This window comes from Acomys minous (assembly GCF_964271855.1).
Source record: "Acomys minous genome assembly, chromosome: 17".
Taxonomy (NCBI): Eukaryota; Metazoa; Chordata; class Mammalia; order Rodentia; family Muridae; genus Acomys; species Acomys minous.
In genome coordinates, this window is record NC_140500.1 from 59,691,485 (window position 1) to 59,711,748 (window position 20,264).

A 20,264-nucleotide genomic window follows, 5' to 3' on the forward strand; every position below is an offset into this window, starting at 1 on the left:
AGCCTGGCAGGACAGACAGGTGAGGCAGAGAGAGCCCAGTAACTACAGAGCCCAAAGAAGAGGCCTTTGCTACACTTGGCACAGCTGGACGAGGCTCAGGGTGAGCTAGGGCAGGGCCCCAGCTGGAGACAGTAAGGCTGATAGTAGGCAATCAGCTCTGGTCAGCCGCCATGACACCTGCTTATGCTAAAGCCTCGGGCAGCATGGTGATGGCTGAAGGGATAAATCTGGAATCCAACCCCTGAAGATCCTGTCAGATACCCTGATAGGATGGGAACCCCCACCCCATGCCCCGACTCCAAGCTCCTGCCTGGGATTCATGCCCCCAAAGAGGCCTGGGCATCCTCCTACCCCCAGGGGAATAACAGAAGACCCTAGCTTGACTGAGTGTTTCAGATAAATCCTCCCAGGGAGGGCACTGAGGACAGCCTGGGACCAAATCCCACAGTCCCTAGTGTCCCAGTGACTCAGACCTGTCAGGGAGTGGGTCCCACCCACTTCCTGGTCCATAGATTTGCCCGGTCCACCCCACAATCCACATGAGCCTTACTGCAGAAACCCTTGTTCTGCCAGCCACTGTCCCGGAAGTGACATCACTGGGCACAGCAGCCTTTCTGTAGGCATGGCCTGGGTACAAGATGTGCTGAGAAGATGCTGCAAGCTCATGTCCCCCTGTGTGCCCCTCCACCTCCAGACCAAGGCCAGCTTCCTGATGCCTCATCGACCCCACCTGCTAAGCCCCTCAGGGAATGGCCTGAAAGCCCACCCAACTGTGGTGGCCCACAGCTAGAGAAGCATCCTGGGCCTCTCCCGGGCCCCTACTCCTCCTATCTCTGACACAAGGATAATCTGCCACTTACTTGACTTGTGAATCTGGGTGTGTCTGTCAAATCTCAGTGTGCCTCAGTTTCCTTATTTGGCCCTCGGAGAATGGTATGATCAGGGTTTTATGCTTTGTGAAGGCACACAAACTTCCCGGCATAGTGCCTGTCACAAAATCCGAGCTGCCCTCGGCTCTTTCCACATCCACCGTCCCTAGCACCACCCGCCTTAGCTGCCTGTATCTTAGGTCACTTTGCAGCTCTGTGTCTCCTCTCTCATCACCCTGAAGCTACAGCAAGCCTCTGCGGTCTCCTTACTCCTCAACATAACCCAAGCATGAGCTCTTCACAAAGCCCCTAAGGCCTGCCCTGCTAGGCACCAGCCCAGTGATGCCACTTCCGGGACAGTGCCTAGCAGAACATGGCTCTCTGCAGTACTGTTCATGGCAATTGTGAAACAGGCAAGGCTTATGGGGCTGAAAATGGGGTGGGATCCAACCCCTGCCTTGGTCTGAGGAGTCTCCACTTCATGCCCTAACATTCCCACCAGGCTTCCTTTCTTTGGGAAGCTTCCCTGAGGTCCACTGTCACATGCATCTGCCCCCAGCTCCCACAGACCACACCTCTCACTCCCCATCAGACCGAGAGGGCTGAAGTTGTTCCCTTATCAACCCAGCTGGAGCTGAGCCTGGTTTCAGGAAGGTATGGAGGAATGGCTTGCTTGGGGTGGGGCAGGGGCGGGGCCGCTCCTTTGGCACCAACACTTTATCTGGTAAAGGGGCCCTTCCTAACCAGGGTATGCAAGTGCCGAGCCACCAGTTACACGTCTCTCATGGCAAAGGCATTTCTCTGGCTCCCTTCTCCAGGGCTCTCCAGCTAGCCTGAGAGAGGCAAAGATGCAATCCATGGGGGGGAGGGGGGCGCTCCCTTCACACCGAACCCTGTGTGTGCAGAAGAGTGGCCGTGGCCAAGTCCGCTTCCAAGGCTGAAGAAGCAGAGCCACTAAAAACCACCAGGCTGTGGCAAGGAGCAGTGTCCCTGGTTTCCTTGCATTTGTCACTGCGAATCACAGTACCTTTAACTAAAGCCTCCCCACAGTGCCAGCCTTTTGTTGACTAGATATTACTAAGTAGCCATTCTTCACCATGACTACCCCTAGCACTCCTGGATGTGGGAGAGATGCTGGGGCGACCCCTCCGCTGACCTGCATTCCCAATCTCTCTCACTCTCAGGCCCCCTTTTCCTGACGCTGACAGGCAGCCATGTTCACTGAAAGCCTAAACAGAAACCAAGGTCCCTGACAACGGCCTTGGGGGAAGGAGGGGTGCCCTCACCCCAGCTTCTCCTGGAGATTCCATCAGGGAGCTATGAGGTCGGGGATCAGACACACAATGCGTCCCATTCAGGTGAGCCTGTCGCCCAGCCCACAGCTGCTGCTGTTGCTGCAGGGAGATTTATGACCTGTTCTGAACGTCACCTTTTCAACTCCCGGTGCCGGCTCCACCACCTCTGGGCTCAGCGCTGGCCAGACTGCTGGCCAAGCGTGGCTGGGAGACGTGCCTTTGCTCACCACCACACACGAACACTCCTGAGGAGACAGCCTTTGGCCGAGCCAGGAGAGGCATCTGAGGGTGCCAAGTACCCCCTACCTGCAGTCTGCAAGGAGCTCATCTGTCAACTGAGCCACCAGGGCGTCCATGTCCTCGGCGGAGCACTGTGCCTTCAGAGCCAGGTGGATCTGTTCCAGGCTAGCTTCCTGTGGAACAGGCAAGCCTAGGTCAGGGGTATCACCATGGATGGGAACCCCAACCCCCAGGCCCTGTCACTGAGCCAGAAGGGAATAGACGGTAGGCGCAGGAAAAGGCAAAGCCAGACTCAACCTGCCAACGTCGTCCCGGCTCCTGAACCTTCCAGGACTCCCTATGCCCCCAACTCTCAAGCCAGGTCCCCAGTCTCACACCTGGGCACAAGAGCTTTCTCACAAGCTGAATACATCCTGTGCCACCTGCCACCGCAAGGCCAGGCCTGACTCCCCACCGGGAGTAGACCTCTCTGAGACTACTCTGGTCGGTCTCTCCTTGAGTCAGCCACCCAGTCAGATCCAGATCTAGCCAGTCTCCCGCAGCACGCATGCAGCCTCCACTAGGCATAAGGACCAGACCTCCAAAGCTGGCTCTCTTGGAGTTTCATCTGTCCCCTTCTCTTGGCACATGTCCTTAGGGCAAAGGCTCTGAGGTGGAAGGCAGAGGCCAACCTCAAAATACCTGTCAGGCCCACAGCTGTCTCAGACCCCTGAGCAGCCTTCTCTACACATCAGCCTTCCAGGACATATGATGTGTGTGCTCCACCCTGGGGGACAAACCCTAGAAAGAAAACACAGTCCCTGCTGTGCAGGAGCTGTGGTCTTCTGGCACCATAATAAGGAGTCCAGGGGACAGCAGGACGGTAATTTTGCACATCCTCAACTCTAAGTTCCCCCGCTGGCTTTAGCTGGCCGCCACCACCAGTCGGCAATGTCAAGGACATCCCCCCCTTCCTTGCCTTTCTACCTCCCTTCGCCGCTGTGTCCAGCAGCAGTCCCCAGGTCTGTTCAACCTCTCTGCCCCCCCTCCCCCGCCCCGGGGCTGCCCCTCATTCCTGCCAAGTAGCCCCACTTTCCTCCCTTGGGGGGATGCTCCCTGGAAGGGAACCTGGACCACTGCCTGAGTCCGCCAGCAGCTTCCTAGCAGCCCTTTCCCCTCCCTCAGCCTCTGTGCCCTCTCAACATTTTCCCGTGTGCCCTGTCTAAGCGCCAGGCCAACCTGAAGGCGCAGAGGGGTTCCCAGAAACCTCTCCTTGCCCCAAAGCAGAACTACCCCCCCCCACACACACACAATCAAAGGCTCTGCCCCTCTGCCCAGGTTCCCAGCTTCGAACCCCAGATCATTTCTCTCACAGCCCTTCATCACCCCAAGACAAATGTACCAAGGTCTGGCGGCTTAAGTTCTACATGCTCCCTAGAATGCCATCCTCCTCCCAGGAGCTCCTCGCCCTCCCCTGAGTCCTTGCCATGATAGCCAAGATACAGACCTCCCCCACATCTTCCCATTGCCCCCATGACATCCTCAGCTACGCCCTCCTCCATACGTCACATCTCCACCTCAACAGCCACTAAGGCCACCTGCATGTAAGTTTGGAGCTAGCTTCTGGCTTCTGACTAGAAGTTTCTGGCACAGCCAGAGGCATAAAAAAACACCAGGCATATCCTGACACTCCGATTATCTCTCAACCCTGTGTCCCTCAGTCATCTCTCACATCCACCTGGGGTGTCCCCAGCACCCTTGATACCCCCATCTCTACAAATCTGCAGATATTTCTGGCAGGACGAGGAACCAGGCACCAAGTCTGGACAGGATCCCACTCACCAGCCGGTCAGCGATCCTGAGGAGTTGGTTTTGAGTTTCAATTCGGTGGCTGATGTCTTCCCAGTATGAGGACAGCACCACCACTGGCTTCACATTGCCCCAAGGCAAATAATAATAGTGGCAGCCTGCGGGAGGCGGGGGAGAGGGGAGACAGTGGGGAAGAGGGAGCTGAGCACTGGGCAGAGGTGCAGGGGCACTGAGATGTCACTCTGCAGAACATGGAGCTCAGGCCACTGAGCTTCCAGAACCAGTCCAGCTTGAGAGAGGACTCAAGATAGGAGACAGGTCCTGAACTCTCTTCCCATTAAATACTTGCAGTGCAGCTGGTAGTCCCCAGTATCCAGACAAGGTGCCTGAGCACACTTTATAGGGGAGCATACTGTTAGGACTCTCATATCAAAATAAGAGGGCTGGGGCCAGAGAGATGGTTCAGAGGTTAAGAGCACTAGCTGTTCTTCCAGAGGTCCTAAGTTCAATTCCCAGCAACCATGTAGTGGTTCATAACCATCTATAATGAGATCTGGTGCCCTCTTCTGGCCTGCAGGTGTACATGCAGGCTGAACACTGTCTATGCAATAAATAGAAGGCCTCTGGGAAACCCAAGCTCACATCGCCAAGGTCTCTAAAGCCAAGCCCCAGACTCCATATGATAATGGAGATGGCTCAGGACCAGGGCGACCACAAAACATGTGATGATCAGGACAACTGTAAAGTCTGCAGGAATCCAAACTGTGGGCGCAGTGCCCTCCATGAGAGGAGTATGAGGGACAGCGCAAGGAGTGGAGAAGAGGAGCACCCCGAAAGGTTTGCTGTGGTTTCCACAGGGGGCAGGGTTTAGGGTTTGGCATCTGCCCTATGACCCAGGTCCCTTCCAGAGTCACCCACCGTCAAAGACTGCCCGGCTGTACTGGGTGGTGGAGGCCAGAGGCAGGCAGGTAGTGTCAAACTTGTTCCCGTAATTCCCAACGCTGACCTCGAACTGGATGGCATCATCCACATCCTGCAGCATCGTGGCTGAGTAGAAGGCAGCAAAGAGGGAATATTTGCGCCTCCGCAGGTACTTCTGCAGGCAGAAAGAGCAGGCCAGAGGTCACAAGGGGACAGGCAAGACACCCAGCAGTGTGGATGCCATAGATGGCAGACCCTAACCCATGACCGGGACCCAGAAACTCCTTCTGGCTGAGCAGAGAGTGAACGGCCTCCAGACTTGGTTACTGAATGAGCAAACTCATTCCAGGTCCGTGCACGTTTGCTCGGGTTTCCTAATACGATCTGCTGCTCCTCCAAGGTCAGGCTACCCCTTAATCCAAACCAGCATCGATGGCACCGCCATGTCCACAGAGCAGGGTCTCCCGCAGCGTCCCTCAGGGCAGCCTACACCTCATCTGCCCCTTAAAGGGACTGAAAGATCTCAATGATCATGCCCTGCCCACACACACACACTGACACACACACGAACACAGACACACTCACAAACACACACAAACACACACAGACACATAGACACACACAGAGACACACACACACACATACACACACACCAGGCAGCCCCCGCAGTCTGTGTAGGTTGCCTCAGTGCTCAGAATGTGAAACTCAAGTTGGCCCCTCCAAGCCCAAAGGACAGGGCTGGGATGACCGTGACACATCCATGTGTCTTGGCATGAAACGACATGATTTTATTATAGTCACTTCTTCAGAAAGCTTGGGGCAAAGGAGTTGAAAAGTTGGGTTTGGGGCCACGTGAACGGTCATGACAGACAATGCATACGAGTGCCTACTGTGTGCATACATCATGCCTCTTTCACCATCATCTTTCAAGGTAAACACGACCACAGACAGGGTGACTGAGGCGACTGTCAGGTAGGAGGGACAGCGTGGACACCAGAGGTAGCTGACTGCAGTGTCCAAATGCTCCTGGAGACCACACATGGCTATGATGTTCCTGGGCCTTAGAGGCTTCGTCTGTAAGTGGCTTAACAGCAGCCACCTTGCGGGCACGCTGGGTTTGAAGACATCAATGGTAAATGCATTCTAACTGACCTAATGGTTAGCTGTATCAAGTTATGCGCTTGTATAATCCTTTCATTTCTCGCCGGGCATGGTGGCGCACGCCTTTAATCCCAGCACTCGAGAGGCAGAGACAGGTGGATCGCTGTGAGTTCGAGGCCAGCCTGGGCTACAAAGTGAGTCCAGGACAGCCAAGGCTACACAGAAACCCTGTCTCAAAAAACAAAGAAAAACAAAAACAAAAACAAAAAAAACCCCTTTCATTTCTCTTCCTTAATTCCCTGTGGTGGGATATCACACTATTTGCCCCCTTCCCCCTTACAGCTAAGACACAAAGGCCCCAATAAGTGCCACCATCGTAAATGTGACTCAGCACTGAAGCAGGCCCTCTGCTACCGTACTTAGCTTGCCTATTCCCCAGGGGGACCCAGCTCTCTCCCAGATCGTGCCCTCACCTCCACTCGCAGGATATCATCAGCAGGAAGGTCTTCCACTTTCTGCTCACTGTGCTCCACCAGCCTGGTCTCCAGGGACAACAGAAGCCGGCCTCGATAAGCCACGCCTTCTCCCTGCAGGAGAATGTCAGTGTCACCAGCAAAGGGGTGAGGGATAGAGAAACACAGCACATGACAGCATAATATAGTTCACCCCTACAGAATGGGGGGGGGGGGAGATGAACTGACCTTTCAGCCCTGTCCAAGGTCATGAAACCTGAGGAAGATGGGCCTGGGTATCTTGAAAGACACAGAAAAGAAGTCCCAACTGGCCCGGGAGAAAGAAGCCAGAGAGGGCCAGACAGGAGGCGGTCCTCCTGAGGGTCTGTTCAGGCCTCATAAGGCCCATGGAAAACTGCCAGGCCGGGCTAGGAACCCTTAGGGGTGCCCGTGGCTGCTCACCTTTCCTGTGTTGAGCTCTGCATAAGGATCTGGAAAGCCCGTGAACTCCCGGGGACTGCCATAGAGGTTCACATAGCATGGTCCAAAAGTGGGGAGGAAGCCCAGGTTGTCGTCCACTGGAAGGCACAAGCAGGTATCAGAGAGGTGGCCCTGTGGATCTTTTTAGGACTCAACCCAGCCACATTCAGACCGGATCCCGTCTCTAGCCCTCAGTTTCCCCCCTATGCACCATGTGTGGCCCCTGGATATGATAATTAATAAGACACTAGCAATGACTATATCGATACTGCTCTGTCCCTTGAATCCTCAGTATAAAGAAATGAGGCTATTTCTATTATCTCATTAGTCCTGTTTCACAGATGTGGAAACTGAGGCTTAGAGATGTGACGGATCACAGGTTAGCAAGGACGCAACACACTCAGCTGGCTTGCACACAAGCTCGGGCCTTGGAGGAGAGGGGACAGAGGTGGTCCCAGAGCCGGGTGACCAGAGAAGCCATGTCTCAGACACCCGCCTCCTCCCTCCTCACACACACTCTTATTGGGGGAGTTGGAAATGGATAAAGGAACCGGTCCTCTTCTCATGCCCTCTTCTGGCCTGTGTTCTCTTGACAACGCCACAGTCGCCCTCCCTCGGACAGGACCTCACAGGCTAGACTCTGACACCCTGCAGAGGCAGGACGTTCCTTTCAGAGGACATTTCCAGAAATGCTCAAGGCAGAACCACCACCAGGACCATCAAGGTGTCTGTGTCCACACAGGGATGAGCCAGAGCAAGCAGGGGGGGGGGGCGTTGGGGAAACAGCCTCCACAGAGACCTTGTTCAGCAGGACATGAGGCTGTGCACCCCAAGCCATGGTGCTGAGACAGTGCAGGGGGGAGGCGGGTGAGGCAAGGATCTCAGGAGCTCCCCTGCCTGTCACCTTGCCACATATTTCCTCCTCCAGACCCCAGTACAGACAGGGCTCAGCTCTGAGAAGCGAACAGGGAATCCTTGGAGTACCGGAACTCGGGAGGAACAAGCTCTAACTCCTGTGTCAGTCATCACAATTACCATTTCCTTTGTGAATTATGCTTCAAGCCTTTCTCATTCCCCTGGCCATCTCCAGATCCCCGAGATACCTCACAGTCCCCATGTCCCACTATGTCCTCCTATCGGAAGCATCAGCTGGGGCAACAAGCATAGGAAGGGTCTGGGAGAGCTACAGGAAACTCGCCTTAAAGCATCGCAAGCAATTGCCCTCGGTTACCCGGTGGCTGTGACTCCCCGGTGGTGGCTGCTGCTCAGCCCCCTTCATGCAAGTCATAAAGTTCCCCTTCAGCAGAAACCCCAATGTCCCATCCCCTCACGGTCCCCTAGGTGACAGCAACGTACGGTCTGTGGCTTGTGGCCGCTTGAGTGCACCTGCAGGCTCCTCTGAAGCATAAAGAAATGGAAGAGGGGTTAGGATGGGTGTGGCTGGGTGGAGAATGGTTACATGAACAGGAGTCTGGATGGATGGAGAGCTGGCAGACAGGCGCTGTGAAGGTACCACAAAGGAAAGCACACACCCTGACACACACACCCCAACCCCAACCAGACGAGCCCTCAGCATCTCTGTGCCCTGAACCTCTCCATTCAATATACTCAAGAAACAATACAAAGAAGGAAAACGTGGCTTTTTTCTACATTATATACAGGTAAATTAGTGGAATGGTGCAGAATCAGAAACATGAAAAGGGAAACATGAAAGAGCCATTGTGGACAAGCAAACACCCGGGCCTGCCAGACCCAAGCATCAGATGGACACTTGGGTTCCAGCGCACTGAGCCAAGGCCATTCAAGGCACAACATCTCCACCTAGTGGGCATTTCTAGTACTGCCACAGACTGCAACACTTATTTTCTCAATAGTGGCCACCTGGGTCTTGCTCTAGCATCAGCCACTGCCAGTGAAGATAAGAGACAGGTGCTGTCCCCTAGCATATGCGCATGAGCATATACATGCATGCGCAGTAAACAAATGTAATAAAAAATATTCTAACCCTTTTACTTTCCCACAGACTCATGATGGTTGCTAGGAGCTGCCAGAGGTTGCCCAATGAGCGGCCCACGGGTCATGTGCAGCCCAGAATGGCTTGTCATACTCCAGTGTCACTCAAAATAAATATATGTATTCTCTCATAACCCTCAAGATGTGGCCTGGACACCCTGGATTTAACGTGGCCCAAGACGATACTTCATCCTGTGTGTCCCAGAGAATCCAGGTTGGACAGCTCTGGAAGGCTCCAGGAAAAAAAAAAAAAAAAAGAGTGTGAAGGAAGAGTACGCCACAGATTCTGTCATCTAGAAGTAAAGACAGGGCTGGAGAAACTGAGGCCAAAGGCCTAAAGAGGGCAAGGCCCTGGGCTGGCCCTCTTGTCTCTGCAGCCAGGTCTCGGCTAGCAGTGCTGGCTGGCACAATCAGTGTAGCAGAGATTGTACCTCATTAAGATTTTCTTGTCCACAGGAACTGCGCTGGGCCCCTGACCTAGGTGAGTTCTGGGCCTGGAAGGGTGACCTATGTAGGCACAGCTTTGGTCCCTGGGTTCTACGCTACGTTCCTTCCAAAGGATGCGAGCTTCTTGGATTAATGAAACCAGAGTCCTAGATGGGACCCCTGCGTGCTTCTTGCCAGGGACTGACCTTTTTTTTTTTTTTTTTTTCTGGTTTTTCGAAACAGGGTTTCTCTGTGTAACCTTGGCTGTCCTGGACTCGCTTTGTAGACCAGGCTGGCCTCGAACTCACAGCGATTCGCCTGCCTCTGCCTTCCGAGTGCTGGGATTAAAGGTGTGCACCACCACTACCCGGCTTCAGGGACTGACTTTTAATCTGGCAGCCAGTCAGAGACAGTTGTCCACCAGGCCCACCAGCAAGCTAACCGATACCTGCACAGGCCTCCTTGTTCGTTCATGCATCCGTCCATTTAGGAACCGTAAGCAGAGATGACAGAAGACCTTGGCACGGCCCTGCTGACGTCTTAGGCCTGTGCTTCTCAACTCAACATCAGGTCATAAGTCTCTGATGATGCGGTTCACCCCAGCTTCTCGCCCCTGTGTCTGCAGACAGCTCATAAAGTCAAGGGCAGGGTGAGCAGAGAAGCAACCCAACACAAAGCCGCTATTTAGTCCTGGTCGTCTTTCTGCCAAAACACAAGTGTTTCTTTTGCTGTGTTTTCCCTGAGCTTGGAGACTTGGGCCCAAGGAAGCCCCAAGTCCCCGGTGAACACACCCAGCTTATTACTGTGGCACTGAAGCCCCGGTTCCCTCACCTGGAGGAACTGGAGGGGACAGAGCAGGCTGCCAGCCACAAGTCACACGGCTCAGCAGGCGGTCCCTGGGGACACGTGTGTACCCTGGAGAAGCCAAGCCATTACCTTCAGCCAGCCCTGCCAGCTCCCAAGGCTCGGCAGAGCCCCAAGCCCACGGCTTTGGCTGCCTGACACTCGGCCAGGCCAGGCAGGAGGGGGAAAAAGAGACTGCTGGGAAATTCACTATCATCCATAGTCCAAAGACAACTTTGCCTTTCTCGGTGCTGTTCTGTGGCACAATGTCTTTGTAGGTGAGGGTGTCAAAGATGCCTGCCAGTGTCACAGGCCCCATATGCCGACTACCTTTCAAAACGAGCTGCCACATCCAAAGAGAGGACGCACTCCTTTTTTCAATAAAAAAAATAAAAAATAAAGTCTTCCCTTAATGCGCTGGTGCACAGGGTCCAAAGAATACTTCAGAGTGCCCAGGCAAACTTGTGGGCAGAAGTGCTTAAGAGGTTAGTGGCAGGTCTTGTCCTTACTGGGGACAAAAAACAAGAACACACACACACACACACACACACACACACACACACACACACACCCTCCAGGCTGATCCAAATCATCAGGAACCTCGAGCCAGGAGGAGAAAGAAGTGGCTTTTGTTTGGTTGGTTTGTTGTTGCTTTGAGATAGGATCTCCGTTTGTTAGTTCCAGTGGGTCTTATGCTCACTATATAACCAAGGATGCCCTCAGATTTCTGATCCTTCTGTCTCTACCATTCAAGTGCTGGGCTACCAGGCACATGACACCAAGCCCTGTTTACATGGTGCTGGGAGTGAAACCCAGGGCTTCCTCCATGCTGAGCAAGCACTCTACCAACGTACAGGCCAGTTTGTGTTGTGTTTTGGGACAACCTAGAAAATAAGGCCGTATGCCCTCCCACCACAGTAAGAAGAAATGCAAAAAAAAGAGGAGAGAAAAAATGGCAGGGACATGCTCCAAGTGGGGTTTTTGTGCTAGAGAAAGAAACTTAGCCAGGAGCAAAGAAAGTGACAACCTTCAGACTAGACAGGGGCTACCACCTGAGAAAGGGACCTACCTCTACAGGAAGGGACACTCAGAGAACCTGGAAAGTCCCAAAGAATAACCCAGTTTGAACAATAAGTTCAACTGTTGTCGCATTGATCTAGGTATTTCTATGAACATTCTAGAAGATTCTAGAAGTGGTTATCCGGTTGGGAGAACAATCTGTGGTCCAGCCTTTGACACCATCTCTGAAGCACACTGGGGTTGCTTAGGACTTGAGCACCACCTAGTGACCACGAAGACAACTTTCTCACCTCATTAAAACCAAGGTGACAGGAGGCTGGACACACCACACAGTGGTAGGGTGCTTGCCCTAAACCTAATCCCCAGTACAATAAGTAAGTGCATAAACAAACAAACGGATAAATAAATGAAAGCAGTAAAAAGAATAAATAATCATACAATTAAAAGAATACATCAGAAATGAAGGCTAATGGGGCTGGGGAAGAGCCTCAACTCTCATCATATGGCTGAGGGCAGAGGCACAGCTGTGTCATAGCAGAACCCCTCCCCCGACCCCCCAAAAAAACATGCAAAAATGCTGTATTGTGCCCTGACTATCATTAGTTCTTGTAATCAGAGACAGTACCCAGTCTGAAAACTGAAGAAGACTCGTGATATTTGAGGGTATACAGAGCTGCCTGAGCATCACCCACATAAGATGTTGCCCCTGTCTCACGCTTCTGCCTGTATTTGCAAAGCCACAGCTCACCAAACCCCATGGCCAGGTGGCTATGGGGGGGCTACACCCTGGCACAGAGTCCTCACAGCTGGGAGGGAAGGGCACTCGCCAATAGCACACCTTCTAACAGTATCTCTGTATGCGTTAGGCCACTCAAAGACTCAGTGATGAGTTAGAAGCATAGATCAATGCTAGACACCGAGGGGAGGGCGCCAAGGAGTGCGTTGGATAATTCTCAACTTTGCAGTGTATTTGGGATTTTCTGTAACTAGAGGCCTTTGAGGACTGGGGCTATAACTCAGCTGGTAGGGTACCTGCCTAGCATGCATGAAATCCTGTGTTCAGTCTCCCACGCTACATAAATTGGGCACGGTGGCACATGCCTGTAATCCCAGCACTTGAGGGAGAGGGCGTGGGTCAGAGACAGGAGGATCCGAAGTTTACTACACAGTGAGGTCAAGGACAGTTTGGGATACATGAGACCCTACCTTTAAAGTGTGGAATATATACCTTTAATCCAGGCACTCGAGCCAGAGGCAGGCAGATCGCTATGTGTTAAAAGCCAGGCTGTACACCAGGTGCCAGAGGAGCTGCAAGTTCCAAGCCAGCCAGGGCTACATAGTGTGACTCTTTCTCAAAAAGTATTTTATTTTGAAAAATGTTTTCAGAGGAGTTTTGGTTTTTTTTTGTTGTTGTTGTTGTTGTTGTTTTTTAAGAAGAGATGGGAGACCACAGGGAATGAGACACACAAACCACCAAAGCTGCAGGGTAACAGAGATACGGAGCCCCTGGCCTGTCTGCAAACACCGTCACAGAGCATGTAAGTGAGTAACAGTGGAAGAGGGGATAGAACGCCAGGCAGGGCTTTGCCATCCATGAAAGCCCCCATCTTAGAGGGGGACAGGGTGCCTCGAATCAGGGGGACGCGTCCCTAAGGTCCAGGGGAGCCTCCATCTGAACGCTACAAGAAATCGTGTGGGGTTCTCACGTTCAGGCAAGAAGACAAGGAGATGCAGCCTTTTGGGATAACTTCTGAGGAGAGACGGGCTGGACCAAAGAGGAGCAGAATTGATGACAGAAAAGAAACCATCAGCTGCAGGATGCTGAGGGTGAGATGGCATGAATAGTTGACGACACCAGAGGACCTGCAAGTGGGTAATCCAAGGGTCCCTAAGAGGAAGGTGCTGAGGAGCTCCACTTTACAGACAGGAGATTGAGCAGCTCTCCCGGTTACAGAGAACTTGAGTCCCAAGCTGGCTGCAGAAGAGTTCTCTCCCACTAACCCCATCGTGCCTTCAGCAGTCCATGGCAGAGTCGTGGCAAGTGCTTATCTAAGAAGATGCTCTGGCTACCCATGACCTCCCAGCACAAGGGTGGCCGCACAGCATGTCCTGGTGTCTCGGCCTGTGAGGGTACACTCAGCGACACTCACACAGCACGGTCACCCAACAAGCCGGTTCTCGGAAGTTACAGATAAATTCTGCATGGCTGGTTTCTTTTAGACACATTCGTAATCTAGTCAGATTCCCACGCAGGAAGTGAATCAAGGCCTTTCTCAGAAAATACACCAAAACAAATTCCAAGTGTTTTAAGTACTGAAGAGTAAAATAAGTTTTCAAAATGAAGTTAAAGCCGGGCCTCGGTGGTACATGTCTGTAATCCCAGCATTCGGGGAGGCAGAAGCAAGCGGATCGCTGTCGGTTGGGTGGCAGCTTGGTCTACAAAGTGAGTCCAGGACAGCCACGACTACACAGAGAAACCGTATCTCAAAAAAAAAAAAAAACCAAAAATAAGTAAATAAATAAGTAAATAAAGTTAAATAAAGGTTGGGAGTGTTGCTCACTTGGCAGAGTGCTTGCCTAGCATGCACAGAGCTCTGACTTCTTTCACTGGCCGCACGTAAACCAGGTGTGATGGCGCCCACTTCTGTCCCAGCGCTTCAACACTTGAAAGATGGAGGCAGGAGGACCCAAAGTTCAAGGTCATCCTTTCAAGTTCAAGGACAGCCTAGACCACATAAGACCCTGACTCAAAAAGGGGGAGAAAAGCTTAAATACAACCTAGAGGTTTGCCAAATATCTATACGTGGCCTACAAAGCAGAAACCAAGCTTTTGTTATTGAAATAAGAAAAATTTTAAAGCATAAGCGAGTTAGAAAACCTGAGAAGGAAATAGTAAAATAACTCTGAACAGAACGAAGAAACCCAGAGCTAAACCATCCAATAAAGTTTTTGATTTAAAAGCTGAGAGACTAATTGAGGGGGGAAAAAAAGAAGAAAATTCAAACACGTTAAAGAAAAGGCAAACAGCACAGGTAGAGGAAAGTGCTTACATTTCTAGTAGTCACCGTGAGAAACACTGTGAACATATTTTAAGACCTCAACATAATGGGTGTTTTGCTAGGAAAATACAAATTATCAAAATTGACAAGAGCAAAAATAACAACCTAAAAATAGCAGTGATCACAGGAGAAGCTGAAAAGTTTATAACGAGCCATCACTACGCCCACTCAGAAAGGGCACCGAGCCCACATGGTTTTATGGGTGAACTATTTCAAACCCTCAAAAGACTATAGTCTATGTTATATAAACTGTTCCCAGATGTTAAACGACTTTTAAATCTTTCCGATTAATTTCACAGAGCCAGCATAACCCAGATACCAAAGGCAACACTAATAAGAAGACCAGCTGAAGATAACAGAAACTCAAGGGTTGAGGTCAAGAGACGCCATGGGATTTAGGAAGTGAGAAGGATGACATATGGAAAAGGAAACAGGTCAGTCAAAATGCATCGCTGACATCACCAAAGACCAATTTTGAGGAGCCGATGGCAGTTCACTGAGTTACCCACTAAGCAAGAGATTAACAGGTTTGGCAAGATGCAAGTTTAATTTCTATCGGCCAGAAAGTTTCAAATATAACTGACAAGAACTATTTGCAAACAAGCTCAAAGTTAGTGTGTCCACGGTCATAGAAGATAGTAAAAAAAAAAAAAAAAAAAAAAAAAAAAAAAAAAATTTAAGGTCATTTTAATTTTTAAAAATTTTTTTAAAAAATTTTTAAAGACAAACACACCATCAGAAATACATCCTAGGAATGTGTGTTTATAGCAGAATAATTGTAATATATATGATCTATATAACATACACATGTATGTATATACAGTATGCATATATGTGCAATACATACAAGTCTAAAATGTATGCAGTCGGCCCACTTCACTGTGTCAATGAAACGGAATCATTCATTTTTTTACTTTCAAATTAACAAAATTTTCTTTGTTATTGTCTTCAGGGTTTTGTTGTAGCTTGGTTTGGTTTGGTTGGTTTGATCTTTTTAGTGAGGGCCTCTGGTAGCCCAGGCTGCCCTAAAATTTACTTTGTGGCTGAGGACGATCTTGAACTCCTGATCTTCCTGCCTCTACATCCCAAGTCCTGGATGTTACAGGCACACTCAACCACTCTCAACTATAATATTGTTTCAGCCATGTAAAAACAGTGTATCATACATCAAGTGTATGGGGGTTTCTGAGCATAAATTCAGCCTTCTTGTTCAACCAACTCAGTGCTGACCAGAAAGCTTTGAAAGTGCTAAATCCTTTGAGAGCTTTGATTTTAGAAGATGCTCCAGAGCTGGGGATGCAGGCCAGTGGGAGAGCACTTGCCTAGCACATTTGAGGCACGAAGTCTGGTTCCCCAACAGCACAAACTTACTTCGTATTATGTGCTTTCCTGCACGTATGTATGTACACCAGTTGCACGCAAGTACCCTCCAAGGCCAGATGAAGGTGTCAGATCCCCTGGAAATGGAGCTACAGGCAGCTGTGAGCAGCCTAATGTGGGTACTGGGGAGCAAACCCTGGCCTTCTGCAAGAGCAGAAGATGCTCTTAAACTCTACGCCATCTTTCCAGACCTGTGTTGTTGCTGTTGTTGTTGTAACTATGCACAGCATGAAGCATGGCTACAAAAACATTCATTGCAAAGTTATTTATAAGTAAGAAAAATCAGAAGATGCCTGAGCACTCCACATTAACTAGCTCCTGTGATTGTGTACACGCACAATGGAATATACATTTACTACAATTGTATTCTAAGGATTAGGGGCATAACTCAGTTGATAAGAGTGGTCAGCTGGCATGTATAAAGCCCTGGGTTCAATCCCCAGTACTGCCAAAATACTTAATCACAAGAAACTGAGACCTCAGTCTAATATTGCCAACTATATTGCTAATATTGCCAAACAAAAATCAATAACCAAATAACTCATTCTAATGTATATAGGTATGCATTGTGTGTGTGTGTGTGTGTGTGTGAGAGAGAGAGAGAGATTGTGTATGTGTGGCTGTGGGTGTGTGGGTGTGTGTGCGTGCGTGTGTGTCTGTGTGCATGTGTGTATGTGGCTCTGTGTGTGTGTATGTGTGTGTGTGTTTGTGTGTGTGTGTGTGTGTGTGTTTCCCCAGAAGGCTCAGGGTACCACTTTGCCTGCAGCGATGGACTTAATGGTGCCTCATAGGTAAATGTCATTGTCTTCTTTCAGATCACTAGTTACTTTTTAACAAACTGACAATGGGTTACATTTCAACAGACCAATCAAAAGCCATTGCAAAACAGGAACCACTGGGGCACTCAGGGCCAGGGTGAAACCCAGCACATAATGCCCCCCTGGGACTGAGAGGACCCCCTGGGACTGAGAGAGAATAGTGTGTACCCTCTATTCAGTGAGCACCACCCTAAAGTATCTGTAAGTGAGCGCTCACTGAAAACCAAATCACAGGGGCCTGATAATGTCCCTGAGGCTCTCAAGTCTTGAGCTATAAGTTAGAGTGAGGACGGACAGGGCAAGCAAGCGGGATGTACCTTCTATTTCTCCTCCAGTGGCAGAGATTTTCGACATGCCCAAGTAGGTGGTGGCCACAGTGTCATTGTGAGTGAGGCGGTCCCTAGAACAAGGATGCAAAGAGTGAGAGGCCATCACAGAACACAGCCTACTCAAGAAGAATGTGACGTTGGTGACAGATTGCTAGGGATCCAGTCTTCTACTGAGGCCTGGAAAGGCCAGGAGAGAAGAGAGTAGAGAGGAAGCTTGCTCCAGACGTTTCGAAAGGGAACTTGTTCATCTTGACAGCCTTGTGCGCCGCGTCAGCTGACTTGCGCGAGGCCACCATCCTAGGCTGACGGGGAGAAGGCCAGAGGCAGGCAGGATGGGGAGCAGGAAGGAAGCTGCTGATGAAGAGTAGTTTTCAGACCCAAAAGGTCCTGGGAGTCCAAGAAATGCCAAGCTCCACAAGTGTTCCCGGAAGCGACCTCTGAGGCAAGGCTTAGTGCTGGCGTACTGTGTCTTGTACAGAGACTTTAGCTGTGACAAGGCATGTTCAACCTGTATCCCGCAGGAGTCTCACAACTGCTTAGTGACCAAGTGTCCCTTAACATCCTCTATGGAGTGAGGAAACTTAGGGGCAGAGGCATGCAGCACCCTCCCCACCCTACCCCCACTCCCAGTCAGAGAGGGAAGAGCAGAGCCAGGTGTGGTAGGCCATGCCTGAGAGAGGATTCCAAGGCTCACCGACCAGCCAGAGTCAACTAAACTGCAGGCCACAGGATTGCTGAGAGGCCTTATCTCAAAAAATAAAGTAGAGACAGTTGAGGGTTTGACATCTGGCCCCCACATGCAGGTGCACACATAATGCACACATACGCCATCAATCAACCAGTCAATAAAGGCACCCCATTACTTAGCTCTCAGGATCCCCTCATCACTAGCAGACACACACACACACACACACACACACACACACAGAGTCTCACAGACAGGGCTCTGAGACAAGACACCTGTGTGGAATCCAGAGCCCTAACTACCCCCATCTTCCGGTCCCTTCCTCTGGAGGGTGGGCCCAGGATTCTCCGCCTAGTGGGTCTGACCCCGGAGCATATATGACTATGTCAGGGGACATTTTGTGTGAGAAGAGGGGGATCCAGGTTTCTGGTGGCCAGAGGCCACAGGTGCTAAACAACTTTTAATTCAAGGGACAGAACCACAGACAAGAATTACTATACCAGAGGTCAGTAGTGCCGCCAGGGCAGGCCTGGATCCCTCAGGAAGGTTCTCTATCACACGTCCAACCCTTCTTCTTGGTTTCCACTGTGAGCACTTTGGCCATGGCAGATTCATCCAGCACCATTTCTGAAGACACCCAAGACGGGCTGCTTTCACTTTCCTCTTAACCCTAACTCCAGGCAATAGCCCGGGCCGTAGCCCTTCCTTCCTCCCTCTTTGGATTTCCCAGAAAGGGGGATTCAGTTGGAGTTTTGAGGTGTCCCTTGGGACAGGGCTTGCAATGAGGAGTGAGAGGCCAGACAGCCCAGATCCAAAACATGGTTCCTAGTGAGCCGAGCCATGAGGAAACTTCCTAGAGGGGACTGGCACCAGGGCCCGACATCGCATGCCCCCTCTCTTGGTTTCTTCTCACACGGGTGAGAATCAAACCCAAGGCCTCAAAGACACTAAGCAAGCTGGAGGCATTTTTAAACATTTCTAAGCCCATCCCCCACCCCTTAAAGGGGACTGGGCTCCCAACTTCAAGCCCTGTCTAAATAGGGAGGAGACTAAGCGTGGGTGGGATTTGCTGTTTCTACAGAGGTGGCTCCTACTGAGGAGGGTTTTTTGAAAAATTTTTATGTCTACATATATTTGCCTGAACAAGTTTATGTGCTCTATATGATGTAGTTGCCCACAGAGGCAAAAAAAAAAAGGGGGGGGGGGGATGGACGTCAAAATCTCTGAACAGGAGTTACAGGCAATCAGGAGCTGCACATAGTGGGTGCTGGGAACTGAACCCTGATCCTCTGCAAGAGCAGTAAGCACTCTTAACCACTGAGCCATTTCTCCAGCCCTGAGCAATTTTCGTTTTTTAATGAAAAAGGAATTGTTGAAGACTCCAATGAAAGATTAAGCTTCGGAGGTATACGGACGGCTTCATGAGTCTAAGGCTAAGGAGAAGTTCATCTGCGTGTTCTGGGAAGAAGGGGCTTTCTGGATAGAAACTTCCAGCAGCAGCATGCTTTCTGGCCAAGAGCTGGGTTTGGGGGCTTAGGGCTTTTGGAAAACAGTGAGTCTCAAAATAGACTCACAATAAAAGTGCCACTTCAACCCAAGGCAGAGATGCAGCCACCAGATTCCGTAATGTGTTTGGATTGTACAGTATGCTGATAGCTTTGACACAGCTCCAACGGAGTCAGGCCAGGCACAGCCGCAATCCACGGGGCCAACCTCTCCCCCACACGCACCCACACAGATGCAGGCACGCACACACATGCACACCGGGCTGTCCCAGTCAACACAGCACAGTCATTACCAGCTGACATGCAGAGACGGCTCTGGAAACGCAAAGTGTACCTTTCCAGCAAACCGCTTCCCTTTCTCCGAGGCTCACACCAGCCACGGAGGACCTCGGGACCTCTCCCTGCCCCCTGCCCACACGTCTTTCCCTCTAATTCTCTCAATCTGTTTTCTTTAGGCCTGGGGAACTGGCACACACTTTAATGGCTCTGCGGCCTGGGGTTTTTCCCCTGGTCTCTCATTATCCTCCTGGTTGGGGGTGCCATGGGCCTGCAACCAAAGAAGAATGGCCAGGGAGCCGCATGACCAGCACTTCTGGGGGCAGAGAAAGGACAGCTTGCTCTCTGTGGAAAACCTAGTGTCCCCGCGCTACTCGAGGAGCTTGGTCCCCGATGTCCCCTCAAGTGTGAGAAAGGTCACCTCCTTGCTGTTGCTGTGAGAGACAGCATGGTCAGGTAAAAATCCCAGCCCTGGCTGGGATTCACACTGGGCCTCTGAACTGTCTCTGGTCTTTCGTCCTTGTGTGTTCTTCTGGGAAGTAGGGCCATATCACCTTGCCGAGGGTCAGATAAACTCTTTTTTTTTTAAGATTCATTTATTTATTATGTATACAATGTTCTATCTTCATGTATACCTGCAGGCCAGAAAAGGGCATTAGATCGCATTATAGATGGTGGTGAGCCACCATGCGGTTGCTGGGAATTGAACTCAGGACCTCTGGGAGAGCAGACAGTACTTTTAACTCCTGAGCCGTCTCTCCAGC

The 20,264-nt window shown here is 51.0% G+C and overlaps 1 protein-coding gene across 22 annotated transcripts in view; it reads right to left on the reverse strand.

The window, feature by feature from the left end:
* DYSF (dysferlin) overlaps positions 1-20,264 on the reverse strand; it is a 200,235-nt gene that overhangs the window by 110,759 nt on the left and 69,212 nt on the right. For 13 of the 22 annotated variants that reach the window (XM_084766036.1, XM_084766029.1, XM_084766027.1 and 10 more), the window contains 7 exons: positions 17,023-17,105; positions 8,503-8,544; positions 7,129-7,244; positions 6,688-6,801; positions 5,111-5,288; positions 4,226-4,350; positions 2,471-2,577 (listed from right to left, as the gene is read on the reverse strand). In XM_084766036.1, coding sequence (XP_084622162.1) covers positions 2,471-2,577; positions 4,226-4,350; positions 5,111-5,288; positions 6,688-6,801; positions 7,129-7,244; positions 8,503-8,544; positions 17,023-17,105 — 765 coding nt within the window. The remainder of the gene's footprint in view (positions 1-2,470; positions 2,578-4,225; positions 4,351-5,110; positions 5,289-6,687; positions 6,802-7,128; positions 7,245-8,502; positions 8,545-17,022; positions 17,106-20,264) is intronic. The other 9 variants (XM_084766046.1, XM_084766033.1, XM_084766031.1 and 6 more) reach the window with 1 other exon arrangement.